This window comes from Hypanus sabinus, chromosome 28 (assembly GCF_030144855.1).
Source record: "Hypanus sabinus isolate sHypSab1 chromosome 28, sHypSab1.hap1, whole genome shotgun sequence".
In the NCBI taxonomy this organism is placed as follows: Eukaryota; Metazoa; Chordata; class Chondrichthyes; order Myliobatiformes; family Dasyatidae; genus Hypanus; species Hypanus sabinus.
Window position 1 is genome coordinate 13,114,927 of NC_082733.1, and position 21,829 is coordinate 13,136,755.

Consider the following 21,829-nt stretch of genomic DNA (forward strand, 5'->3'; position numbering starts at 1 on the left):
GATAGATTATTGGAATGCACTCTAAAGGACTGGATATATAAGTATTTTTTTAGGGACTGGGTAGGGATAGTCAACATGGTTTTGTGTGTGTTAGATCATGTCTAACCAATCATATAGAGCTTTTCGAGGCATTTACCAGGAAAGTTGACGAAGGCGAGGCAGTGAATGTTGTCTATATGGATTTAGCAAGGCCTTTGACAAGGTAACACATAGGAGGTTTATCAAAAAAAGATTCAGTGTTTTGGGATTGGACATAAGATTTGTGAGAGAGTGGTAGTAGATAGTTGCCACTTTGACTGAAGGCCATAGAGATCAGTACTGGGTCTGCTGTTGTTTTTCAATGATTTGGATGTTAATGTGGTAAACTGAATCAGCAGATTTGTGGGTGACACCAAGATTCAGCATGTGGTGAAAAGCGAGGAAGGCTATCAAAAGCTTGCAGTGGGATCTGGATCAATTGAAAAATGGCCGATGGAATTTAATGCAGACAAATGTGAAGTGTTGCACTTTGGGAGGACAAACCATGGTAGGACTTGCATGGTGAGCTTGCAGGGCACTATGGAGTGTGGTAGAACAGAGGGTTCTGGGAATACAGACCCATCAATTCCTAAAAGTCACATCACAGCTAGACAGAGTTATAAAGAAACCTTTTGGCATACTGGCCTTCATAGATCAAAATACTGAGTACAGGAGTTTGTTATGTTGAAGTTGTATAGACATTACTGAGGCCTAATTTGGAGTATTGTGTAGAGTTTTGGTCATCTACCTACAGGAAAGATGTCAATAAAATGGAAAGAGTACGGGGAAAATTACAACGATGTTGCTGGGACTTGAGGACCTGAGTTACAGGGAAAGGTTGAATAGATTAGGATTTTATTCCCTAGAGTGTAGAAGAATGAGAGGAGATTTGATAGTGGTGTACAAAATTTTGAGGGGTATAACGCAAGCAGAGCTCCTACCAGATGTGGAGGACGCAGGTTTGATTTCAATATTTAAGAGAGATTTGGATACGTACATGGATGGGAGGGGTATGGAGAGACTATGATCCAGATGCAGGTCGATAGTTTGGCATGGACTTTTTGGGCCAAAGGGCGTAAAGTATCTCACTGTTAAGCTCAGAAATTCCAACAGCTGCTAAGAGTGATATTTTGTCATCGTATCACATCATCTACTCTGAGTGTCATTGCTGGAATTCCCAGAATTTATATGAATTGTAACCTGAAGCCTCCACATTTCTAAAACTTTATTTCAAGGTTCAAGAACAGCATGGTGCAAAAGAATTAGAGTTCCCAATTCTCCAGTATTATCCTAGATTTTCTAGGAAATGAAGACTATTCTGGAGGAAACAGATTAACTCATTGTCTTTTCACATACTCACTTCGAAGTTCTGAATAAGTATTGGAGATGGGATAAAATACTGTTTCGCAATCATGATTAACGCATACTTATAAGATAGAGTCCGGTTGTTCTCTGATTGACCCAGAGTATTCACCAATGGACAGAGTCTGGGGGGAAGTTGGCTTATAATGGGGCAGCACAGTAGCATAGTGGTTAGCACAATGCTTTACAGCACACGTGACCCGCTACTGCCTGTAAGGAGTTTGTATGTTCTCTCTGTGACCAGGTGGGTTGTCCCATGGGTGTTCCAGTTTCCTCCCATGGTCCAAAGACTGACTGGTTGGTAGGTTAATTGGTCATTGTCAGTTGTCCCACGATTAGGCTAGGATTAAATTGGGAGACTTTTGGGCAGCATATGGCTCAGAGAGCTGGAGAGGCCTTCTCCGCACTCTATCTCAATCAGTCAATCAATCCCAGGAACTGTGCTAGCTGCAGTTCGTCACTGAGGTTCTGGAGGTGCTCAATGTTCATTAAGTCACCTTTCTGTTCTAATGCAACAAGGCACAGGATAAGGCAAAGCATTTTGTACAAACCTGCCCTACATAGGTTTCCCAGCATTGATCTTGTTGGGTCAGGATGTTGTAGTCGTATATAGCAGTCTTATTAAACTTGATTATAGGCTTTGTTTTGTTGTCTGCTGAACTGAATGTGATATTCTGCTTCAACTCAATGTCAGGTACAATGGTCGAGAGATTCTCCTCTGGGAAGGCTCTGGTTGCTAAAAATGCTGTGCCCGTATCATTAACATTATCCTGTAGGAAGTGTATAGACATATGGAAATTCTAAGATTAGATTAAACATTACTGGTTCATCATTTCCAATTCATTGTTCAAACTACATTTAAGGTTCAGAATATATAGATTGTTTTAGATTTATTCTGTTTTAAATTACAAGTACTTCGAACAATTCAACAGAATAAGGAGTCCACATTTATAACAATTTCCCCAACATTAGGTTGCACTAAAGTACTCTGCAACCGATGAATTACTTACTAAATGTGCCCAATTTTTGCACAGCAATGTGTTAATGATCAGTTCATTTCATTGTATCCTCAGAAGGATATAATTGTAAAATATTCTGGAGTAGAATAATCTGTTTGAGATGAATTTCAAAGCACCATTTTTTTGAAACGATACGTATATATTAGTCAGGATTTCTGCCAACTTAGACCATGTATGGTCACTTAACAGGATAGACAGTGTCTCAGTTTAACTTCTCATCCTAAATGTAATGGTGGATTTTGCCACTGCGTACTTGGGCTTCTCGAACACTCAACTTTCTAATAGCTGCAAAACTACTGACACTGAACACGGCTGTCACCTTGAGATTAAACTCTTTGAGCCCAGCAAGTCAACAGAAGCAATTCCACAATTCCATCATGCTTATTGCTGAATTTGTAAAATACCCACTCGCCCTAACATTTTCAATTTTTAATCAATGCCACGCCTAGAGGGCAATATCTGGAATACGCACTGGGACAAATCACTGGGAAAGGGGGAGAAATGGCATAAAAGTGCAGAAAATGGTAAAAACCCGTCAAGCTATAAAAAGCTAACGATTAAAGACATTCTGAACTGACAGATATTGCCTGCTGCTTCTATAAATGTCAAATTCTCAAGAGAAGTCTCAATAATATAATACTAAATTTTGATTATCTGTACATGTAATCTCTTCTCAGACCACATAAAATTGATTTCCAGTTAATAAAGATCCGGGGTGTCTGCATCTCTAAGGATCTGTCCTGGGTCATACACATTGGCGTAACCATGAAGAAGGCAAGTCAGTGGATCAACTTGTTGTGAGACTGAGGAGATTTTGCCACCAAAGATCCTTGCAAATTTCTACAAATGTACAATTTTACAGGTGTGTAGAGGATTTCGCAGCCTAGTATAGAGGATCGTAACAGGTTGAGAGTTAAGGACTCAGACAGCTCCAGCAATGGACTCAACTGCCTAGCCAGCGAAGACATCTGAAAGAGGCAGTGCCTCCAGAAAGCGAAATCCAAGGACCCTCACTATCTGGAACGTGCCCTCGTCTCATTACTACCACCGGGAAGCAGATACAGGAGTCTGATGACTCGCACTCAATTGAGGAACAGCTTCTTCCGTTCTGGCACCAGATTTCTGAGTCATCCATAAACCCCTGAACACTACCTCATTATTCCTTTCTCTGCACTACTTACTTATTCTTTAATGTAGTGGTCGGCAACCTGTCGATCGCGATCGACTGGTCGATCTTTGAGACTTTCCCAGTAGATCCCGAAAAAAAGGAAAAATAAATACACAAATACTGTTGAGAGATTGTTTCTGGGTTGCGGGGTTTTATTTCTGTTCTTTCTGCCCAGTGCGCATGCGTGTAGCTCCCCCGCACTACACAGTGTAATTCACTGGTCCCCAACCACCGGGCCGCGAGGAAACAATATGAGTCAGTCGCACCTTTGCTTATTCCCTGTCACGCGCACTGTTGAACTTGAACCCACACGAGGTCATCAGCCGCCTAAACGCGGTGACACGCTTGCGCCAGGGATCACCGGCCACCTCGCGCAGCCGGCGGGAAGTGCCGTTGCTACCGGCCTGGAGTGCTGCCTCTAAACCTGTTTAGCACACCGAATGTTCATAGGGAACCCGGTGCTAAAATATTCGCAGACGACCTAATTCGGGGTCATGGTTTCATAAAGAGCAGCTACCGCACTGTGATCTACTGAAACAAACTTCTGTCGGTCGATCGATCCTACATGGGGGTGGGTGGGCACCCTGTCGCATTCCTCGCTTGCTTAGTCGCTCTCTCCAGTCTGCGACCGCTGCGGCCCCAGCACGGGGACCTCTGGCCCTTACCGAACAGCTACACCTGGCCAAGGCATCTGGCAGCTGGTGGGTGGGCGGGAGGCTGTCTAATGAGGCAATGAAGCCCTCAAAACTGCTTCAGTACCCTGAGTCCAAAGCACCCTGTACTTAAAGACAAACCCGCTGAGTTTTCTCAGCAGAAAAAACGTGAGCAAGCGGGACAGAAGCAAGTGCCGAGAGCTGTGAAAACTAAATTGCGGAATAGACTGGACATAAGTAACCCTCTTCGAGTATCACTATACAGTATTCCAGTGGTGTTTAACAACCACCACCCTCCCCATCCCCACCCCATCATTGGCCAGTCCACAAGAATACTGTCAATATTAAACCGGTCTGCGGTGCAAAAAAAGGGCGGGCACCCTGGTGGTTACACGTTATTTCTACTTCTGGGTTGCGGGGTTTTACTTCCGGTCTTTTCTGCCCCAGTGCGCATGCGTGTAACTAATTGATCTGGGGTCGATCTTGCCTTTCACTAAGGCCGAGGTAGGGGATCTTGAGCTTAAAAAGGTTGGTGACCACTACTTCAATGTATAGTAACATTATGTCTTTGCACTGCACTGCAAACCACCATTTCACATCGTTTAAGACAGTGATAATAAACCTGATTCTGATTCTATCCCCTCTCTTCTACCTACAAGTCAATCAGAATTCCCCTGCCTATAGATCGTACACCCACAGATGCAGTGCTTTGAGATAGAAACTTCCCATAGGAACATATCTGCTCTAAAACAAGGCATTCAATGAAAAATCATGAAAGTAATGATAGGGATGTAGCCCTTCTATAATGCTGGTGGACAGCACTATGAAACTGTGGTCCTTATAATAATACAGGGGAAAGGTGGGGTGGACAGGAGAAGAGAATTAAACAGTGGAAGGCAAAACAATTTAATAAAGTCTCGTCTTAATAACATTAGGCCAGTTATCAGCTCCTCTTTTCTCTGCACCCTTCATTTCTTGGGAAATTATAATGAATGGGGATAGGCTGTAGTTATTGAGTGAAGTATATAGATCCTGTTCCTTCGATATTGTGTGTAACGGATGGGTTCAATGTGAATTTGCGTTCCTGAAGATGATCTTTCACTTTAGTGTTGGAAACGCCCTGTGATTCCCTGAGGGTTAGCTTACTGTTCCCCTGAATCAAATGCCCTGTTGGAACCACAAGTGTTTTAAGTTTAAACACCTACCGACATGCTCATGCTATTCACTTTGTCAAGCAGAGCAATGATTAAACTGTAGAGGTTGCCCAAGTACAACACCAGCACCCTGCAGTTAGAACAGACAGGAAATTAACAAATCCAAAGTGAAAGTGACGCCGTGCTTCATAATCAAATCATGGCTAATGCCTTTTTCACATCGCAACATCAGAAAATATATTGCAATGGAGGTGAGATCTCCTTAAGTTGCGAGAAAATGAAAAGAAACTTAGACCAAAAGCACAGTACACATTCTGGAAATCTGATGTATGAAACTTTCTGTAACATCTGTGGAGAGAGAAAAAGAACTAATGTTTATGGCCGATGATAATCTTATTTCAAATTTCTAGCATCTGCAATCTTTTTTTGCTTTTCAGTTAAACATTCTCATATTTTTGTCAATCAACACTTTCCCACTTCGACGCTGGTGAATTTCAGCTTTCATTCACCTCCCATCAGTGCTTCCTGTCAGTGATCTTTGATCAGAGTTGGGAAAGGGTATGAACGAGGTAGGTGTAAGTTACGGAGAAAAGAGAAGCATGAAGAAGGGGAACAATGGAAGGTGGGCGGTGGAGTAGAGACCAGGGGAGGCTGACTGATACAAGTAGTGGTGGTGGTAAAGGCTGGTGAATGAGAAGGATGTGAATGAATCTGAAATTCACCACAAAAGAGTAAAAATACTGAATACTAAAAATGTACGGCTGTGTTAAAATCAGAACAAACGCACATGCTGAAAATATGAAATAAAATCAGAAGCTGGTCTCTGATCTGAAATGTTAACTTACTCCCTCTGTCCACTGATAGCTGCTGTACGTCTCAGTAGGTTTTTAGCACTTCACAATGATTAATTACCTGATTTTACAATTAATCTTCTTCTCCGTTTTGTTACTTTTACCAATTTTGATGAAATATTAACCCCGATTCTCTCTCCACAGGTACAGCCTAACCTTCCGAGTATTTCTCACAAGGTTCTATGATATAACAGGAACCTTTGATCCTTTTGAGAAGAATTACAAAATAAAAAATCAGATTACAGCCCAAGTTAATGGATAAAGAATCCAAAGTTCCTGTTTGATTATTTTAGGCAGTGCCCTCTAATGTTGAACGATACAGATGGCAACTGATACTGCTCCTCCGCTGCCCATCTCCTCCACCCTACTTGAGGTGTTTCCCTCACCATATCATGGGATCTCAGTTGAGCACGGACTGCATCTCGGTGCATTTAAATGTGTCCTGGCCTTAACTTACAGTGGCACAGGCAGATCAGAATTCACTGCTTGAACTGTATCATCACTAGTGGCTAGGTCCACACTGGCAGCAGAGATTGGGAACAGCGGGCAGGAATGGGAACAGCGGGCAGGAATGGGAACAGCGGGCAGGAATGGGAACAGCGGGCAGGATTGGGAACAGCAGGCAGGATTGGGAATAGAGGGCAGGAATGGGAACAGCGGGCAGGAATGGGAACAGAGGGCAGGATTGGGAACAGAGGGCAGAAATGGGAACAGCGGGCAGGATTGGGAACAGCGGGCAGGATTGGGAACAGCGGGCAGGAATGGGAACAGGGGGCAGGATTGGGAACAGCGGGCAGGAATGGGAACAGCAGGCAGGAATGGGAACAGAGGGCAGGAATGGGAACAGAGGGCAGGATTGGGAACAGCAGGCAGGATTGGGAACAGCGGACAGGAAAGGAAACAGTGGGCAAGAATGGGAACAGTGGGCAGGATTGGGAAGAGCGGGCAGGATTGGGAACAGGGGGCAGGATTGGGAACAGCGGGCAGGAATGGGAACAGCGGGCAGGAATGGGAACAGCGGGCAGGATTGGGAACAGCGGGCAGGATTGGGAACAGAGGACAGGATTGGGAACAGAGGGCAGGATTGGGAACAGCAGGCAGGAATGGGATCAGCGGGCAGGATTGGGAACAGCGGGCAGGAATGGGAACAGCGGGCAGGATTGGGAACAGCGAGCAGGAATGGGAACAACGGGCAGGATTGGGAACAGCGGGCAGGATTGGGAACAGCGGGCAGGATTGGGAACAGCGGGAAGGAATGGGAACAGTGGGCAGGATTGGGAACAGCGGGCAGGATTGTGAACAGCGGGCAGCATTGGGAACAGCGGGCAGGATTGGGAACAGAGGGCAGGAATGGGAATAGTGGGAAGGAATGGGAACAGTGGGCAGGATTGGGAACAGTGGGCAGGATTGGGAACAGGGGGCAGGATTGGGAACAGTGGGCAGGAATGGGAACAGTGGGCAGGATTGGGAACAGTGGGCAGGATTGGGAACAGAAGGCAGGAATGGGAACAGAAGGCAGGAATGGGAACAGTGGGCAGGAATGGGAACAGTGGGCAGGAATGGGAACAGTGGGCAGGATTGGGAAGTACCTGGCGAGCTGGAAGCGCAGTGTCGTTCTGGGGTGCAGCATCTCGAGCTGAGCCACCAGTTCGAATACGGAAGGGGCAATCATTGTAATAAGCGAAACGACGACACTCACCTGAATGCAAAGCAGACAGTGAGCGAGTGCATTCTGCAGCAAGTGTTTCCACCCAAAACGGACTCAAGGACGAGTGCATACCTCATTCTTTTCCCAGAGCGTCAACTCGATCTTAGTGCGCTCCAGCTCCTGTGAGCGGTCAACAACGAAGTAAATGATGTAAATACTTCCGGCCAATGAGAGAAGCACCAGTATATTAGCAAGGATTCTTAAACTAATAATCACTGCCCTGTAAAAACATTAAGGGAAAACGTGTTATTTTTGAGTGAATTATTACTGGGTGCTCAAGTTTGGTTTCTACGTCACATTGCTGCCAATACTTACAGGCTTCTGTCCTTTTTCTTCACTTGCTCCTCCAGAATAGCCTCCTTAAAAAATGAAATATTACGTTCTGCGTTAACCCAGCTGCTGATCAATAGGGAGTTCTAACACACACAGGGACACTTTCAAAAGTCACATCAAGTAAATGGGGTGTGGTGAACTACATATACCTGTCTGGACACGCCCCTCTGCTGACTGCTCCTGTGGCTCCTCCCACAGACCCTGTGTGGTGAACTACATCTACCTGTCTGGACAGGCACCCTGCTGACTGCTCCTGTGGCTCCTCCCACAGACCCCTGTATAAAGGCGATTGGAGGCACTGCTCCCCCGTCAGTCTCCAGGATGTTGTGTGGTGGTCTCTTGCTACTAATCGTGGTCTCTTGCAGCTAATGAAAGCCTATCGTTCGCCTCCCGTCTCCGAGAGTTATTGATAGTGCATCACGGGGAGTCCTCACTTGAGTAAATTAGTGGGAACTATTGCCAGGCGATCAGAGGAGATGGATATAAAGTAATACAGGGATTTACCGATGCATCACAGAGAGGAATATTTAATTCAGCATGAGTTTGTGTCCCACGATGGTCCTGCTGAAAGGGTGTGGAAGCAGGCAGAGGGACATGCTGATCTCCGGGGAATGAGTGGGATTAATTAAAAGTGCAGGCAAGATGTTAAAATTGTAAAGGTTGGTAAAATTCGAGAACTCCACGACTTATGCCCGCAGGGTTGGGTTATTGGGAGGCACTCACTCTAATACTGTTGATGACTGCGGCTGTCTTGCTCTCAGCAGCCTCGGGATTACCGATGAGATAATCCCAGGCACAGAAGACCTTCCAGCAGAAGGTGTAGTTTTCATCGGAGGCACTGGCCATGCTCAGCCTAGAGTTCTTTGCCATTCTAAGAAGCGGAGAAAAACAGGATATCTTCATTCTTTCGCATGCCGCCCTCCAGCTTTTCGACATGCACCCCGTCACACACACAGAGCTGGAAACTAAAACGTAACCCTCACCCCTGAATGTTAGGGCCCGAGAACACCTAAACATTGAGGCTATTGCTTCACATCATCAAGGACTATGTAAATCAAGATGGACGCTGGGCGGGAGTCGGCAATGAGTTATGTAAATGAGGCACGGCCCACTTCCCTTGTCCTGCAGAGTTAAAGAAAGCACTGCAGTCATGCAGGACGTGAAGCCACAGCTTCACAGGTCCAGTGACCCAGGTAGTATCCCGACTGTGTGCACCTCGCACATTCTCCCCATGACTAGATTTGCTCCAGGTGCTATTGTTTCCTCTCACATTCCAAACACGCACAATCTGGAAGGGTTAAATGGCCACATAGTGTGTGGGTGAGGGACAGAATCCAGTGGGAGTTAGCGTGGAATTGGTGTAAGTGTTGTCATGGACTCGGTGGCTGAAGGGCCCAATTTTCACGCTGAATGATTCTAATAACGTTGCAAAATGAGCAGGAAATACACTAAACAATTCAAAATTCTTTCTTGGCCGCGTAGACGATGGTGTGTTTTTTTTTCAGAATGATTACTTTCGCAAAAGGATGATGAAGCTATAGGCAAACACCGCCATTCCAACCATAAAGTAGGCCAGAGGCAAATGGTAGCCTGCCCAACCGATCTTCCTCTTGTTGCCATAGTAGCCGTAGAACATAACGGAGTACTGGAGGTAGCCCTGTGTGACGGACAGAGTTAAAGTCAGAAACAGACACTGGCATAATGAAACGTTTGAGCAATTTACTGAATGGTAATATTGGCTGTGTGGCAAAAGTGGTGATATGCTTGCCCCAAGTGACCAGATGGTGTCCAGATCTTGCGCAGATCCAACATGCCCCGCAGGAATAGTTTTGCTTGGAATACTGCCAAATGGAGCTCCTGCTAAAAGCTACGAAAACAAAAACAGATGCAATTTCATTATCCACATTACTGAACTGATGTCACCAGATATGAGACTAAATGGAAAAAGAATTGAATATGTTTATGCTCGTAAGCCAATAACACACAATGCAACATGGAGATATATTACATTCAATGGCAATCAGAGTTGAAGGATCTACATCTTTTTATAACACCTAATGCCATCCTCCTCTTAATATCATCTCTTAGGAAGCTCCTTCAGTTCAGTTTACCACAACATCTTGTCAAGAACTTCAAAGAAATGTTGATTATTTATTCACGGGAAGGGGATCTCCTTGGCCAGCCTGGTATCTATTATCCATCTCTGAAACACTTACTAGGACACGTTAGGGATGAGTAAAGTTGTGTGGATCTCTGGATTTCCTTTGCTGAAGGATGTGGGTGAACCACATGAGATTTTACAGACACGAGGAGGAGCTTCTTGAGCCAGGCTGTGGTGAATCTGAGTAATTCATTGACACAAACGCAAGTGGAAGATGAGTCACTGGGTACACTTAAAGCAGATGCTAAAAGGTTCAGTTTAAGAGCCGAGAGGTAATGTTGCAACTATATAGGACCCTGGTCAAGACCCCACTTGGAGTACTGTGCTCAGTTCTGGTCGCCTCACTACAGGAAGGATGTGGAAACCATAGAAAGGGTGCAGAGGAGATTTACAAGGATGTTGCCTGGATTGGGGAGCACGCCTTATGAGAATAGGTTGAGTGAACTCGGCCTTTTCTCCTTGGAGCGATGGAGGATGAGAGGTGACCTGATAGAGGTGTATAAGATGATGAGAGGCATTGATCGTGTGGATAGTCAGAGGCATTTACCCAGGGTTGAAATGACCAACACGAGAGGGCACAGTTTTAAGTTGCTTGGAAGTAGGTACAGAGGAGATGTCAGGGGTAAGCTTTTTTTTACGCAGAGAGTGGTGAGTGCGTGGAATGGGCTGCCGGCAGCAGTGGGGCAGGGGGAAACGGTAGGGTCTTTTAAGAGACTCCTAGATGGCAACATGGAGCTTAGAAAAATAGAGTGCTACGGGTAAGGCCTAGGTAATTTCCAAGGTAAGGACATGTTCGGCACAGCTTTGTGGGCCGAAGGGCCTGTATCGTACTGTAGGTTTTCTATGTTTCTTGATTAGTAAGGGTGTCAAAGGTTATGGGGAGATTGCAGGAAACTGAGGATTGTTTAATTTAATTTCTTGTACACAAGTGTGAAGGAGAATGAGATAATTGTTACTCCAGATCTGATGCAGCACAAAAAAAATCACAAGAGCACAATAATAATAATAATAATAATAATAATAATAATAATAATACAGCACACAATAAATATAAACAGATAAGATAGCTTATACACCTAGATTGGATTGTATGTCCATAAAGTGACAGTAGGCTACATATGTGATAACTGACAGGAAATAATAACGTAGTAATGGAATTAAAGGGAGGAGGTGTTGATCAGCCTTACTGCTTTGGGAAAGTAACTGTTTTGAGTCTGGTGGCCCTGGCGCAGAAGCTGTGTAGCCATCTTTCTGCTGGGATCAGGACAAGCAGTTTATGAGCTGCATGGGTGTCGTCCTTCATGATGCTAATGGCCTTTTCTGGCACCTTTCTGTAAGCTTGGCCTTGATGGCAGGTAAGCTGGTGCCGGTGATCTAATGGGAGTTTTGGCTACCGGCTGTACAGCCCTCCTGCCTGCACTGTGCAGCTTCCGGACCAAGCAGCGATGCAGCTTGTTAGGGTGCCCCCTACTGCAAGTCAGCAGAACGGCAGGAGTACAGATGTGCAAAGTCCAGCTCTCTTCAGCCTCCTTGGAAAGCAGAGGTGTTGGCCAGCTTTCCTGACTATGTAGGATGTGTTCTGGGCCCACGGGAGGTTGTGTGTGCCGTGCGCTCCCAGGAGTTTGAAACTGCTTGCAGTTTTCACGGCTGTGCTGCTGATGTAAATGTGTGCGTGTGCGTGTGTGTGTTCCTGTTCTCCTGAAGTCAATAACCATCTCCACTGTCACGTGGACAACGAGGAAAAGATTATTGATTATCTGCCCGGTGCCAAGCCTTGAGCTCTCTCACCTCCTCCCTGTAGGCCATCTCATCGTCGTTGGTGATGAGTCTCACCACGGTCATGTCATCAGAGAACTTGACAATGCGATTGTTCGGATCTTTGACCGTGCAGCCTTGTGTCAGCAGAATGAACTACAATGGGCTCAGGACGCAGCTCCGGGGGTTGGGGGAGAACCGATGTTGAGGATGATGGGGAGGGAGGAACATTGTGCATCCTGACTATCTGAGGACTGTTCGTTAGGAAGCCTACACCCATTGATGTACTTAGACCGAGGAGCAGGAATTTGTTCACTGAGATCTGCAGGACAATACCAAACCACAATCCAGAAATGGCATTCTGACAGAAGTATCCAAATGGAGTTGAGAGGGGTACTAAATCAGCCATGATGGAATGGTGCAGCAGACTCAATGGGCTGAATGGCCTAAATCTGCTCCTATGGTATGTCTTTGCGGCCTTAACAACAATCCAATAATTTGCTTAACGTTATTGATAATAACTTTTTATGTCAGAGCATTTAAATATGCTAACTTAAATTCCCCAGTTGCTGGGATGGGCTTCAAAGGCACACCTCCAGATGTAAAATCCAATGCTTTGGACAGTCATGTACCTCAAGGTGGTTTGCAGTAGGTAGGAGAAGCAGACACTGCCCCTTCACAGACAGCTTGGCAAGGTGGCTGGAATGGATACATTTAACGTAGGAATAAGCAATTATGGGAGAGGGGTAATTAGGAAGAAACTTTTGCCCCATGCAGCCACTCCCACAGATACAGAATTGGCAAAAAAGAGGGGTCAGCTGAGCAAGTTAGGGCAGAGAATTAGATGGCGTAGGACGGTACATAAGGCAAAGCCTGGAGGGTGAAAGTGAGAAGAACTGCATTTGTCCAGGCTTGTCCAGCAACTTGTGTTGGGTTTAGTACATGTTGGATGTCTGTCCTATCTGACGATGGTAGTGTAGTTCTGTTGTGTGTTCGCAGGTGGCTGCTGAGTCCAAGTTCTGAACAAAGCTTCAACGTCCACAATAAGGAGCTGAAAACTGTGCTGGATCTGGGGGTGGAGCCACTGCTATCACTTTCCCTCTGTATTGGGCAGCGATTAGTTCTGCTCACCGTCTCTCCTCCAGGTTGTTGTGAGCAGTTGGAACCAAGGTCCGTCAGTCTTGCGTACTCTGCCCCAGCCATTTTGGTACAAGCCCAGCGTGTGCAATTTCAGCTTTCACGCAGTCTTTGCACTGTTGTCAGCAAAACAGTAATGGTAGCTACTAACCCAGAAGAAAGCTCATCATTAAGATCCAGTGATCCTTGTGGCACGTATACCCCCTTTCCCTTACCTGCCAATTCAACAAACTGAGAAGCTGTTTGCAACAAAGAACTGTCGCAACCAGAAAACAATGAAGGGGATAGCTAGTTTTGTCTACCTTATTAATGGTGATGCAGGGTGCCACTAAAGACGGGAACAGATTTAGCATTAAAGCAGACACCAAAAAAAATCATTGACTTTCTATCATCTTAATTTTACTATTCTTGTTCTTTTAAGTTACAGAAACAGAAAAAAAAGTTTTTTTGAGGTTAGTTTGCTATGCAATTGAAGACTTTAAGAACTTTATAACTAAGTGTGACAACTTCTTAAGTTTTTATTTGCACAGTTCTGGACAAAAGACCTGTTTCTGCACCCAACATCCAGGAAGAGTGAATGAACCTCTGATTGCTTTCTGAGCTGCGGTTTATTGCTACAGAGTCATTGTAAATGGAAAGAAAGGCTGTTTGAGATACTGACAAGCATTATCCATTCGGGTCTCAGAATCTGCAGCTTTCTATCTAACACTGTGAGGCTGATAGTAGATAACCATCAGCAGCAGGGGTTGTGTAGTGGAATGTCCATGACATAACCTCCAGGAACTGAAACTGGCATCTTCAGGCCACAGAGAGTTCTGGATAAAGACCATGATTTTAATTTCAGTAGAGCCAATGTCTGCTTCTGGCAGAGCAGAAACCAAGCCAAGCCAATCTGATAAGGCAGATGTTGCGGACAAGGTTTGTGATTCGAGTTTATTTCCCACGAGTACACTGAAACGTGCACCCGAGGGTGCAAGCATAGCACGCATACAATGCTCAGCAGAGCAACACAGAACACAGCAAGCACCAACTCAACAGCAAAACAAGTCCATTCCTCCCTCCTACCCACCCACACCACCCTTTAAACCTAGAACAGGCTGCCTTCTTTAGCCTCCAGCTTCCAAGCAATATTAACGCCATTAATACAACGGGACAGAAGGGATTTATGTAAATCAGTGCGGATTAGAACTATTTAGGTGAGCAGACTAGGTGTGGGGCAAAATATGCCTGCATGGTTTTGGAAAAACTAAAGCAAATTATATTTAGCTATTCCACGCAGTAGACACCTACCTCTGGTAAGATGACAAATGCTCCTGTCATTATCGTCAGCACTATGTTGATGCCAAACATCCATCTCAAAAAAATAAAGTAAGAAGCCACACCAGATCCAAAATGACCTATCAACGACAGAACAATACTGATGAGAATAGTTTACTTCCAGCAGTGCATTCTCTTAATAGGAAACATAGATACTGAGACGTTCGATGTGCGTTTAAATAGATTCTATTCTTCTTCAGACAAAGAATGTGCAAGGACTGGAGCTGTCTTATTTCAGTATCGGACATTTCCAGTCCAGTCAGCTGCAGTCACATCTCTCCATTCCGTTTGAACCACGAGCCTCAGCTAAACCTCAGAACTGTCATGCCAACATAAATACAGCTTCCCAAATCCCACTGCAGCCCACACCTGATCAACCGAGTGAGACATACCCGCCCAAGGTCAAGTTGTGTACACTCATCGTACTTCTGGTATTATGAATGGAGAAGCCATTCATTTTTCTAGCCTGGGGTAAGCAGGACCCGCAAATTTCCAAGATGAAAGAGCAAGGCCAACCCTCTGTCCCACTCACATACAACTGCCTTCTCTCGGCTTTCGTTCGTTCTAATCAGTGATGTGCGATGGGAACACAGGACAACACGGAGTGAAAATTTACTAATTTATCTAATGGGTTCAAGAGCCACAAGATTTACACACTTTTCCCCCAAAACACCTAAGAGTTTAAACGATACTTTTGAATGTTTCCTATTGTGGTGGACGTGTACACCTCTGCTGATTTTGGTCAGCACCACGTGGAAAAGTGGTCAACGTAGCAGAGAGAAGGCAGCGTTCAAACAAAGTACACCCCATTAGACCCCCTCAGGACCGACTTACTTTCAATTTTCTTGATTCTCATTTCCCACGGGATGAAAAGTACCATGATATTGTACACCAGTCTCCCAAATTTCTTCCACATCTAGGTTTTAAAGCAAAGACTGTCAGTATACTACAGCGGCCAACACCAAACTATTGCTTCTGCTAACTTCCTCACAGGTGAGGGAAGGATCAAAACCAATGGTGCTGGAAAAAAACAGGGTGTATGCTGGAAAATTGAAATAAAAACAGAAAATGCTGCAAAACTTTATAAGACTCTGGTTAGGCCACATCTGGAGCATTGCATATAGTTCTGGTTGCCCCACTACAGGAAGGATGTTGAGGCTTTGGAGAGGGTGCAGAAGAGGTTCACCAGGATGCTGCCTGGTTTGGAGGGCGTGTGCTATCATGAGAGGCTGGTAAACTTGGGCCGTTTTCTCTGGAGTGGCAGAGGCTGAGGGGAGATCTGATAGAGGTTTACAAGGTTATGAGAGACACAGATAGAGCAGGCAGGGAGTATCTGTCTCCTGGGGTTGAAATGTCAGAGGGCAGGCACTGAAGGTGAGAGGGGGTAGGTTCAAGGGGGCTGCGAGGGGGTCAGTTTCTTTTACTCAGTCATGGATGCCTGGAATGCGCTGCCTGGTATGGTGGTAGTGGCAAATACTTTAGAGGCTTTTAAGAGACATCGGGGTAGGCACATGGATGTAAGGAAGATGGAGGGACATGGTCATTGTGTAGGTAGGAGGGATTAGTGATTTGTTTTTCAGCTGGTTCAGCACAACATTGTCTGAATGTTCTGTTCCTGTGCCGAATTGTTCTATCTGGCCCAACCACCACCCCTGTCTGGGCATTCCATGCACCCATCACTTTCTGTGTAGAAACATCTCCGACATCACCCCTATACTTTTCTCCAATCACCTTAAAATTAATCCCGCCCAGTGTTAGCCATTTTTGCCCTGTGAGTAGGTCTCTGACTCTATCATCTGATACATCCCTATTAAATGACCTCTCATCCCCCTTCCCTCCAGAGAGAAAAGCCCTCACTCACTAGACATGCTCTCTAATCCAGGCAGCACCCAGATTCATCTCCTCTGCACCCCCGTTCTTCCTAAAATGAGGCAACCAGAACTGAACACAATACTCAATTATATTACACAATTTATGAAGAGAGCAACAGAGTTAATGCTTTAGGCTGAATTCATTGAAAAGCATTGAGTGGAAACAAACTTTTATCCCCCCATATACAGTATATGGGAGAATACTTCCAGCTTGTATTTATTTCTTTATTTCCAGGATGTGGATGGCAGCATCTATTGTCATCACTTACTTCCCTTGAGAAGGCGATGGTTAGCGGCTACTTTGAATTGCCGCAAGTGTGGGCAGTTTTATGGTGAAGAGTCAATAACAATGGTGGACCAGACCAGTGAGATATTTCAACTGGAGATGATATGGACTCAGAAGGGAACCAGCAGGTGGGGCTCCCTGAAGTCTACTGTCCTTGTGAGGCTGTCCAAGATGAGGCAAATTTGTATAACCTTAATCTGATTGGATGATTGTGGCATAACTTGTCTTTTACATGCTGATTTTGATGATTAACACACTGGGTGGTTGTGAGATCACCTGTTACATCCTGTTTTTAATGATCAACACACATAATCTTGTGGTTTACTAGATAGCACCTCATCTTTGGAAATATTTGACATTCCTCCTGACATCTTTTATCGCACTTCCCATTGATCCCCAGATTAATGGTAATGAGAGTGAGGGGTGTCAGGAGACCAGGTTACAGACTGCGGTGGTGTACATTTTTGCTGCTGCGAAATGGTCACAGAACCTCATGGTTGTAGCGGTCAGTCTGTCTCATTTAGCACAACCGCAGGGCTGCAGTGCAGTAGAACATGACGGGAGGTGTCCTTTCTGTAAAGGTGTGTCCTTACAGAACTATGTGGGACGCTTCTCCAAGATGACATGAGGTCAATCAGCTCACCCCTCATGGTGTCTACCCTGTACCTGCGGCAGACTCTGTCTGCCAGACGTGTCCTTCAGGGCTCAGCCAATCTGCTCGAGAGTCGTCTACCAAGTCACATCTGCTATTGGATATTGAAGCCCAACTGGGTGTTTTGCCTTGCTGATGAGACAGGATGTACCCAGTGGGTGCAGTGGAGTAGCTCCTAACGTGTAAGAAATGACATGACGAAGAGGAAAACATCAGTCTATTCAGCAATCTGAAATGGCAACTGTCCATTTCTCCCCACAGACCCAGCTTCATCTGCTGAGTTCCTCCAGCAATCTTGTTTGATTAGTCAGTGGGATGGTCCTCCCAATTCTGACGAAACGTCTCGGACCTGAAATGTTGACCCTGTTTCCTGGCCTATTGACGTACTTCCAGCATTTTCCGTTTGATTGTATATTTAGCGTTTGGTGCTTTGAAAAAAGATCATTTGTGAGGAGAGCAACTTTATCGTGTAATAAGCAAACTTCAAGACATCAAAGTGTGGTATGGTGCGGGCGTGCTGTGCCGGAGGGACCTGTTGCCATGCTGTATCGCTAAATAAGGATTAAAAAAAATTCAATCTTTAACTTTAAAATAAATAATCCTTTAATCTCTGTGCATGCCATTCACTTTATTATTAGATTTTTTTCTGAACTTAATTAAATTGATTGAATTCAATTACAGTGTCTTGAACAAACACCAGATTGCTTAGTTTAAATTCTTTTAATTTGCAAACTGTTCCTTTGGCGCATTAGATTCTCGACTTACCTCTGCCCCAGCTGCTTGATAGCCTCTCGTCCTCGTCAACCTGCCTTCATACTTGAGCACAATTTCTTTGGCTTGCCTGTAACACCGATATCAGTGTAATTTTACGTTCTGAACCATTAGGCTTTAATTTCTAATACACCATCATTTACATAATTTCTAATCCATCATTGTCTCACACTACATGCAATAATTTCATTTCACCTTGTACCACATTATGGCCTCAATTCTAACACATTTTTACATTATCTTTTACGTGCTATTGACTGTCAGTTTGTCCCCAGTTTAAGGAGTTCAGACACTGCCACAGTTAGCATTATTTTTGATCAAAATTATGTAATTGGGTAAATGGTCTAAACTGTGAGGAATAGTGTTGAAATGTGCAATCTTCATCTTGGAAAGATGCACCTGAGGAGTGAGATTAAGGAGTGGGCCAAGATAACAATTAGTATTGGGAGCACACATCCAAAAAAAAAAGAAGTTAAATTAATTTGTGAGAGTCAAATAAATTACATCCGATTAAAAAGTCATCATTTTGGGAACTAAATTAGGAAGATTTATTTTCATATAAATGACTCACTCTTGTAATGAACTTCCAAATGGGGTGGAACAGAAAAACTATAAGCTGTACAAAAGCAGAATTGGAGAACATACTGCATGGGCCAAATGATCTTCAACATTCAAAATTAGCTTTTGATTTGAATTTCGTCATCCCATAATGACCTCCTTTGCCCTGAGTATGGAGACATCATGTGTTTCCAGATAGATAAAAACATGATTGGCTAATCCCCCCCCCCCACCATCAATCATATTAGAGACAAAGTTTTACATAATTGGAATTGACTTAACACGTAATTTGAAATAGTAAGCATCTTTAGTTTTTCAAAAATTCAAGATATCCGCAAACACTTTATAACCAATGAAGCTGAAATAAATCAATTTGTCCACAGCACTTTTCCCCAAAAAGGATAGGGATAGTGATTAAAATATTTTTTTCAGTTAATCTGGAGAGCTCAAGGTATGAAAGAAAAACATGCTCATCAAGTTCAAATTTAATTATCATTCAACCATCAATACAGCCAAATGAATCAGGGCAAAGGTGCAAAACACATAACCAACAGCATACGCACACTGCAGATTGGTTACAATTGCAGAGGAAGATACAGTCTTTTACAAAGCCTGAGACCTTGAGTGGCATGACTATAGATTGATGGTAAGGTCTCCTGGTCCAGTTTGTTCTTCCACCACATGAACACTGGAGGGCAGCACCGAGCACTGGGTCCAGCCCGTCAATCGATTACAGATTCCAGCATGCCTGCATTGGCCTCTGCTCTCACTCTTGGTGTCTCCTCCTCTGGGCAACTGAAACAAGTGACCCCGTGGCAAGAGCCTAGTCCTCGCCCCAACCAAAGTAACGCTGTCAGTTGCACAAATGAACCAATGAGCTCTAACTGCAGTACTTCACAGTACTAATGTCCAACAGGGTCTTGCGATCACAACACAAGTGTCCAAGACAACCATTCATACTCTTCTCTGTATTGACACAATGGTACACAAGTCCAGGTGATGACACAATAAAGGTATGCAATAAGCCCAGCTTCATCACTATCCTGCGATACTTGGTTTTCAAATATCTTTCATTCAAAAGCTCTTTTATGGTCAGTGGGAGGTAATTATCACGGCAGGAAGGGGGCCCAGGACAGACACATCGGAAAGGGAGTGTGGATTGGAATTAAAATGGTTGGTCACTGGGAAATCCTGCTTATGCAGACGGAGCAAAGACCTGCTCACCTTTTCATCAGTGATTCTTCATTTGTTTCTTTTTCTCCTAATTGGAGGATTTCAGCCACTTATTTTTAATTTATTCAGCTACAAAAGCACTCAGGGTGCTCAACATTAAAATTACCACCTCGATTGTTTTGCACTTCATGACCATAAATATTCAGAAAGACCAATGCACCGTGACGTTGTGGGTATATATAGAAAGGCCAGCACTTGTTGCCCAGCTCCTTCTGCCTTGGTTATAACATTGTTGAGTTTCGTTATTAAGCCACTACAGTCTCTGTGGTGATGGTATTCAGTGATTTTCTGAACTTTGGTGATGTAGAAATACATTCAAGTCATGATCCGGTGCAAGTCGGAGAGTAGCTCAGAGATGAAGAGCTCCTATTCACATGCTGCTCTTGTCCAAGGTTGCAGGAATCAGAGAATGAGGAATTATTGTTATGATAACTTGGATGGTACATTCACACACAGTCACAGTCATGCCTTGGATGGTACACTCACACACAGTCACAGTCATGCCCTGGATGGTACACTCACACACAGACACAGTGATGCCCTGGATGGTACACTCACACACAGTCAGAGTGATGCCCTGGATGGTACACTCACACACAGTCACTGTGATGAACAGGTCATGCCCTGGATGGTACACTCACACACAGTCACTGTGATGAACAGGTCATGCCCTGGATGGTACACTCACACACAGACACAGTGATGCCCTGGATGGTACAATCACACACAGTCATAGTGATGCCCTGGATGGTACACTCACACACAGACAAAGGGATGCCCTGGATGGTACACTCACACACAGTCAGAGTGATGCACTGGATGGTACACTCACACACAGTGACATTCATGCCTTGGATGGTACACTCACACACAGTCACATTTATGCCTTGGATTGTACACTCACACACAGTCACAGTCATTAGTTGGATGATACACATACACACAGTCACAGTGATGCCCTGGATGGTACATTCACACACAGTCACATTCATGCCCTGGATGGTACACTCACACACAGTCACATTCATGCCCTGGATGGTACACTCACACACACTCACAGTCATGCCCTGGACGGTACACTCACACACAGTCACAGTCATGCCCTGGATGGTACACTCACACACAGACACAGTGATGCCCTGGATGGTACACTCACACACAGAAACAGTGATGCCCTGGATGGTACACACACACACACAGTCACAGTCATGCCCTGGATGGTACACTCACACACAGACACAGTGATGCCCTGGATGGTACACTCACACACAGAAACAGTGATGCCCTGGATGGTACACACACACACACACACACAGTCACAGTGATGCCCTGGATGGTACACTCACACACAGACACAGTGATGCCCTGGATGGTACACTCACACACAGACACAGTGATGCCCTGGAGGGTACACTCACACACAGACACAGTGATGCCCGGGAGGGTACACTCACATACAGTCACAGTGTTGAACAGGTCATGCCCAGGATGGTACACTCACACACAGTCATTGTGATGCCCTGGATGTTACATGCACAGACAGGTGCAGTCATGCCTTGGATGGTACAATCACCCACAGTCACTGTGATGAACAGGTCATGCCTTGGATGGTACACTCACCCACAGTCACAGTGATGCCCTGGATGTTAAATGCACAGACAGGTGCAGTCATGCCTTGGATGGTACAATCACCCACAGTCACTGTGATGAACAGGTCATGCCTTGGATGGTACACTCACCCACAGTCACAGTGATGCCCTGGATGGTACATGCACACACACTCGCAGTCATGCCCAGGCTGGTACACTCACACACAGTCACT

At 44.9% G+C, this 21,829-nt stretch overlaps 1 protein-coding gene across 1 annotated transcript in view; it reads right to left on the reverse strand.

Annotated features, from left to right (window-relative positions):
- LOC132382338 (transmembrane channel-like protein 3) overlaps nt 1-21,829 on the reverse strand; it is a 197,271-nt gene that overhangs the window by 33,666 nt on the left and 141,776 nt on the right. Inside the window, exons 3-13 of the mRNA XM_059952466.1 lie at nt 18,211-18,286; nt 15,471-15,552; nt 14,610-14,716; nt 10,035-10,133; nt 9,781-9,923; nt 8,990-9,137; nt 8,249-8,292; nt 8,006-8,153; nt 7,815-7,924; nt 5,426-5,504; nt 1,932-2,150 (exon numbers count right to left, since the gene is read on the reverse strand). Coding sequence (XP_059808449.1) covers nt 1,932-2,150; nt 5,426-5,504; nt 7,815-7,924; nt 8,006-8,153; nt 8,249-8,292; nt 8,990-9,137; nt 9,781-9,923; nt 10,035-10,133; nt 14,610-14,716; nt 15,471-15,552; nt 18,211-18,286 — 1,255 coding nt within the window. The remainder of the gene's footprint in view (nt 1-1,931; nt 2,151-5,425; nt 5,505-7,814; nt 7,925-8,005; nt 8,154-8,248; nt 8,293-8,989; nt 9,138-9,780; nt 9,924-10,034; nt 10,134-14,609; nt 14,717-15,470; nt 15,553-18,210; nt 18,287-21,829) is intronic.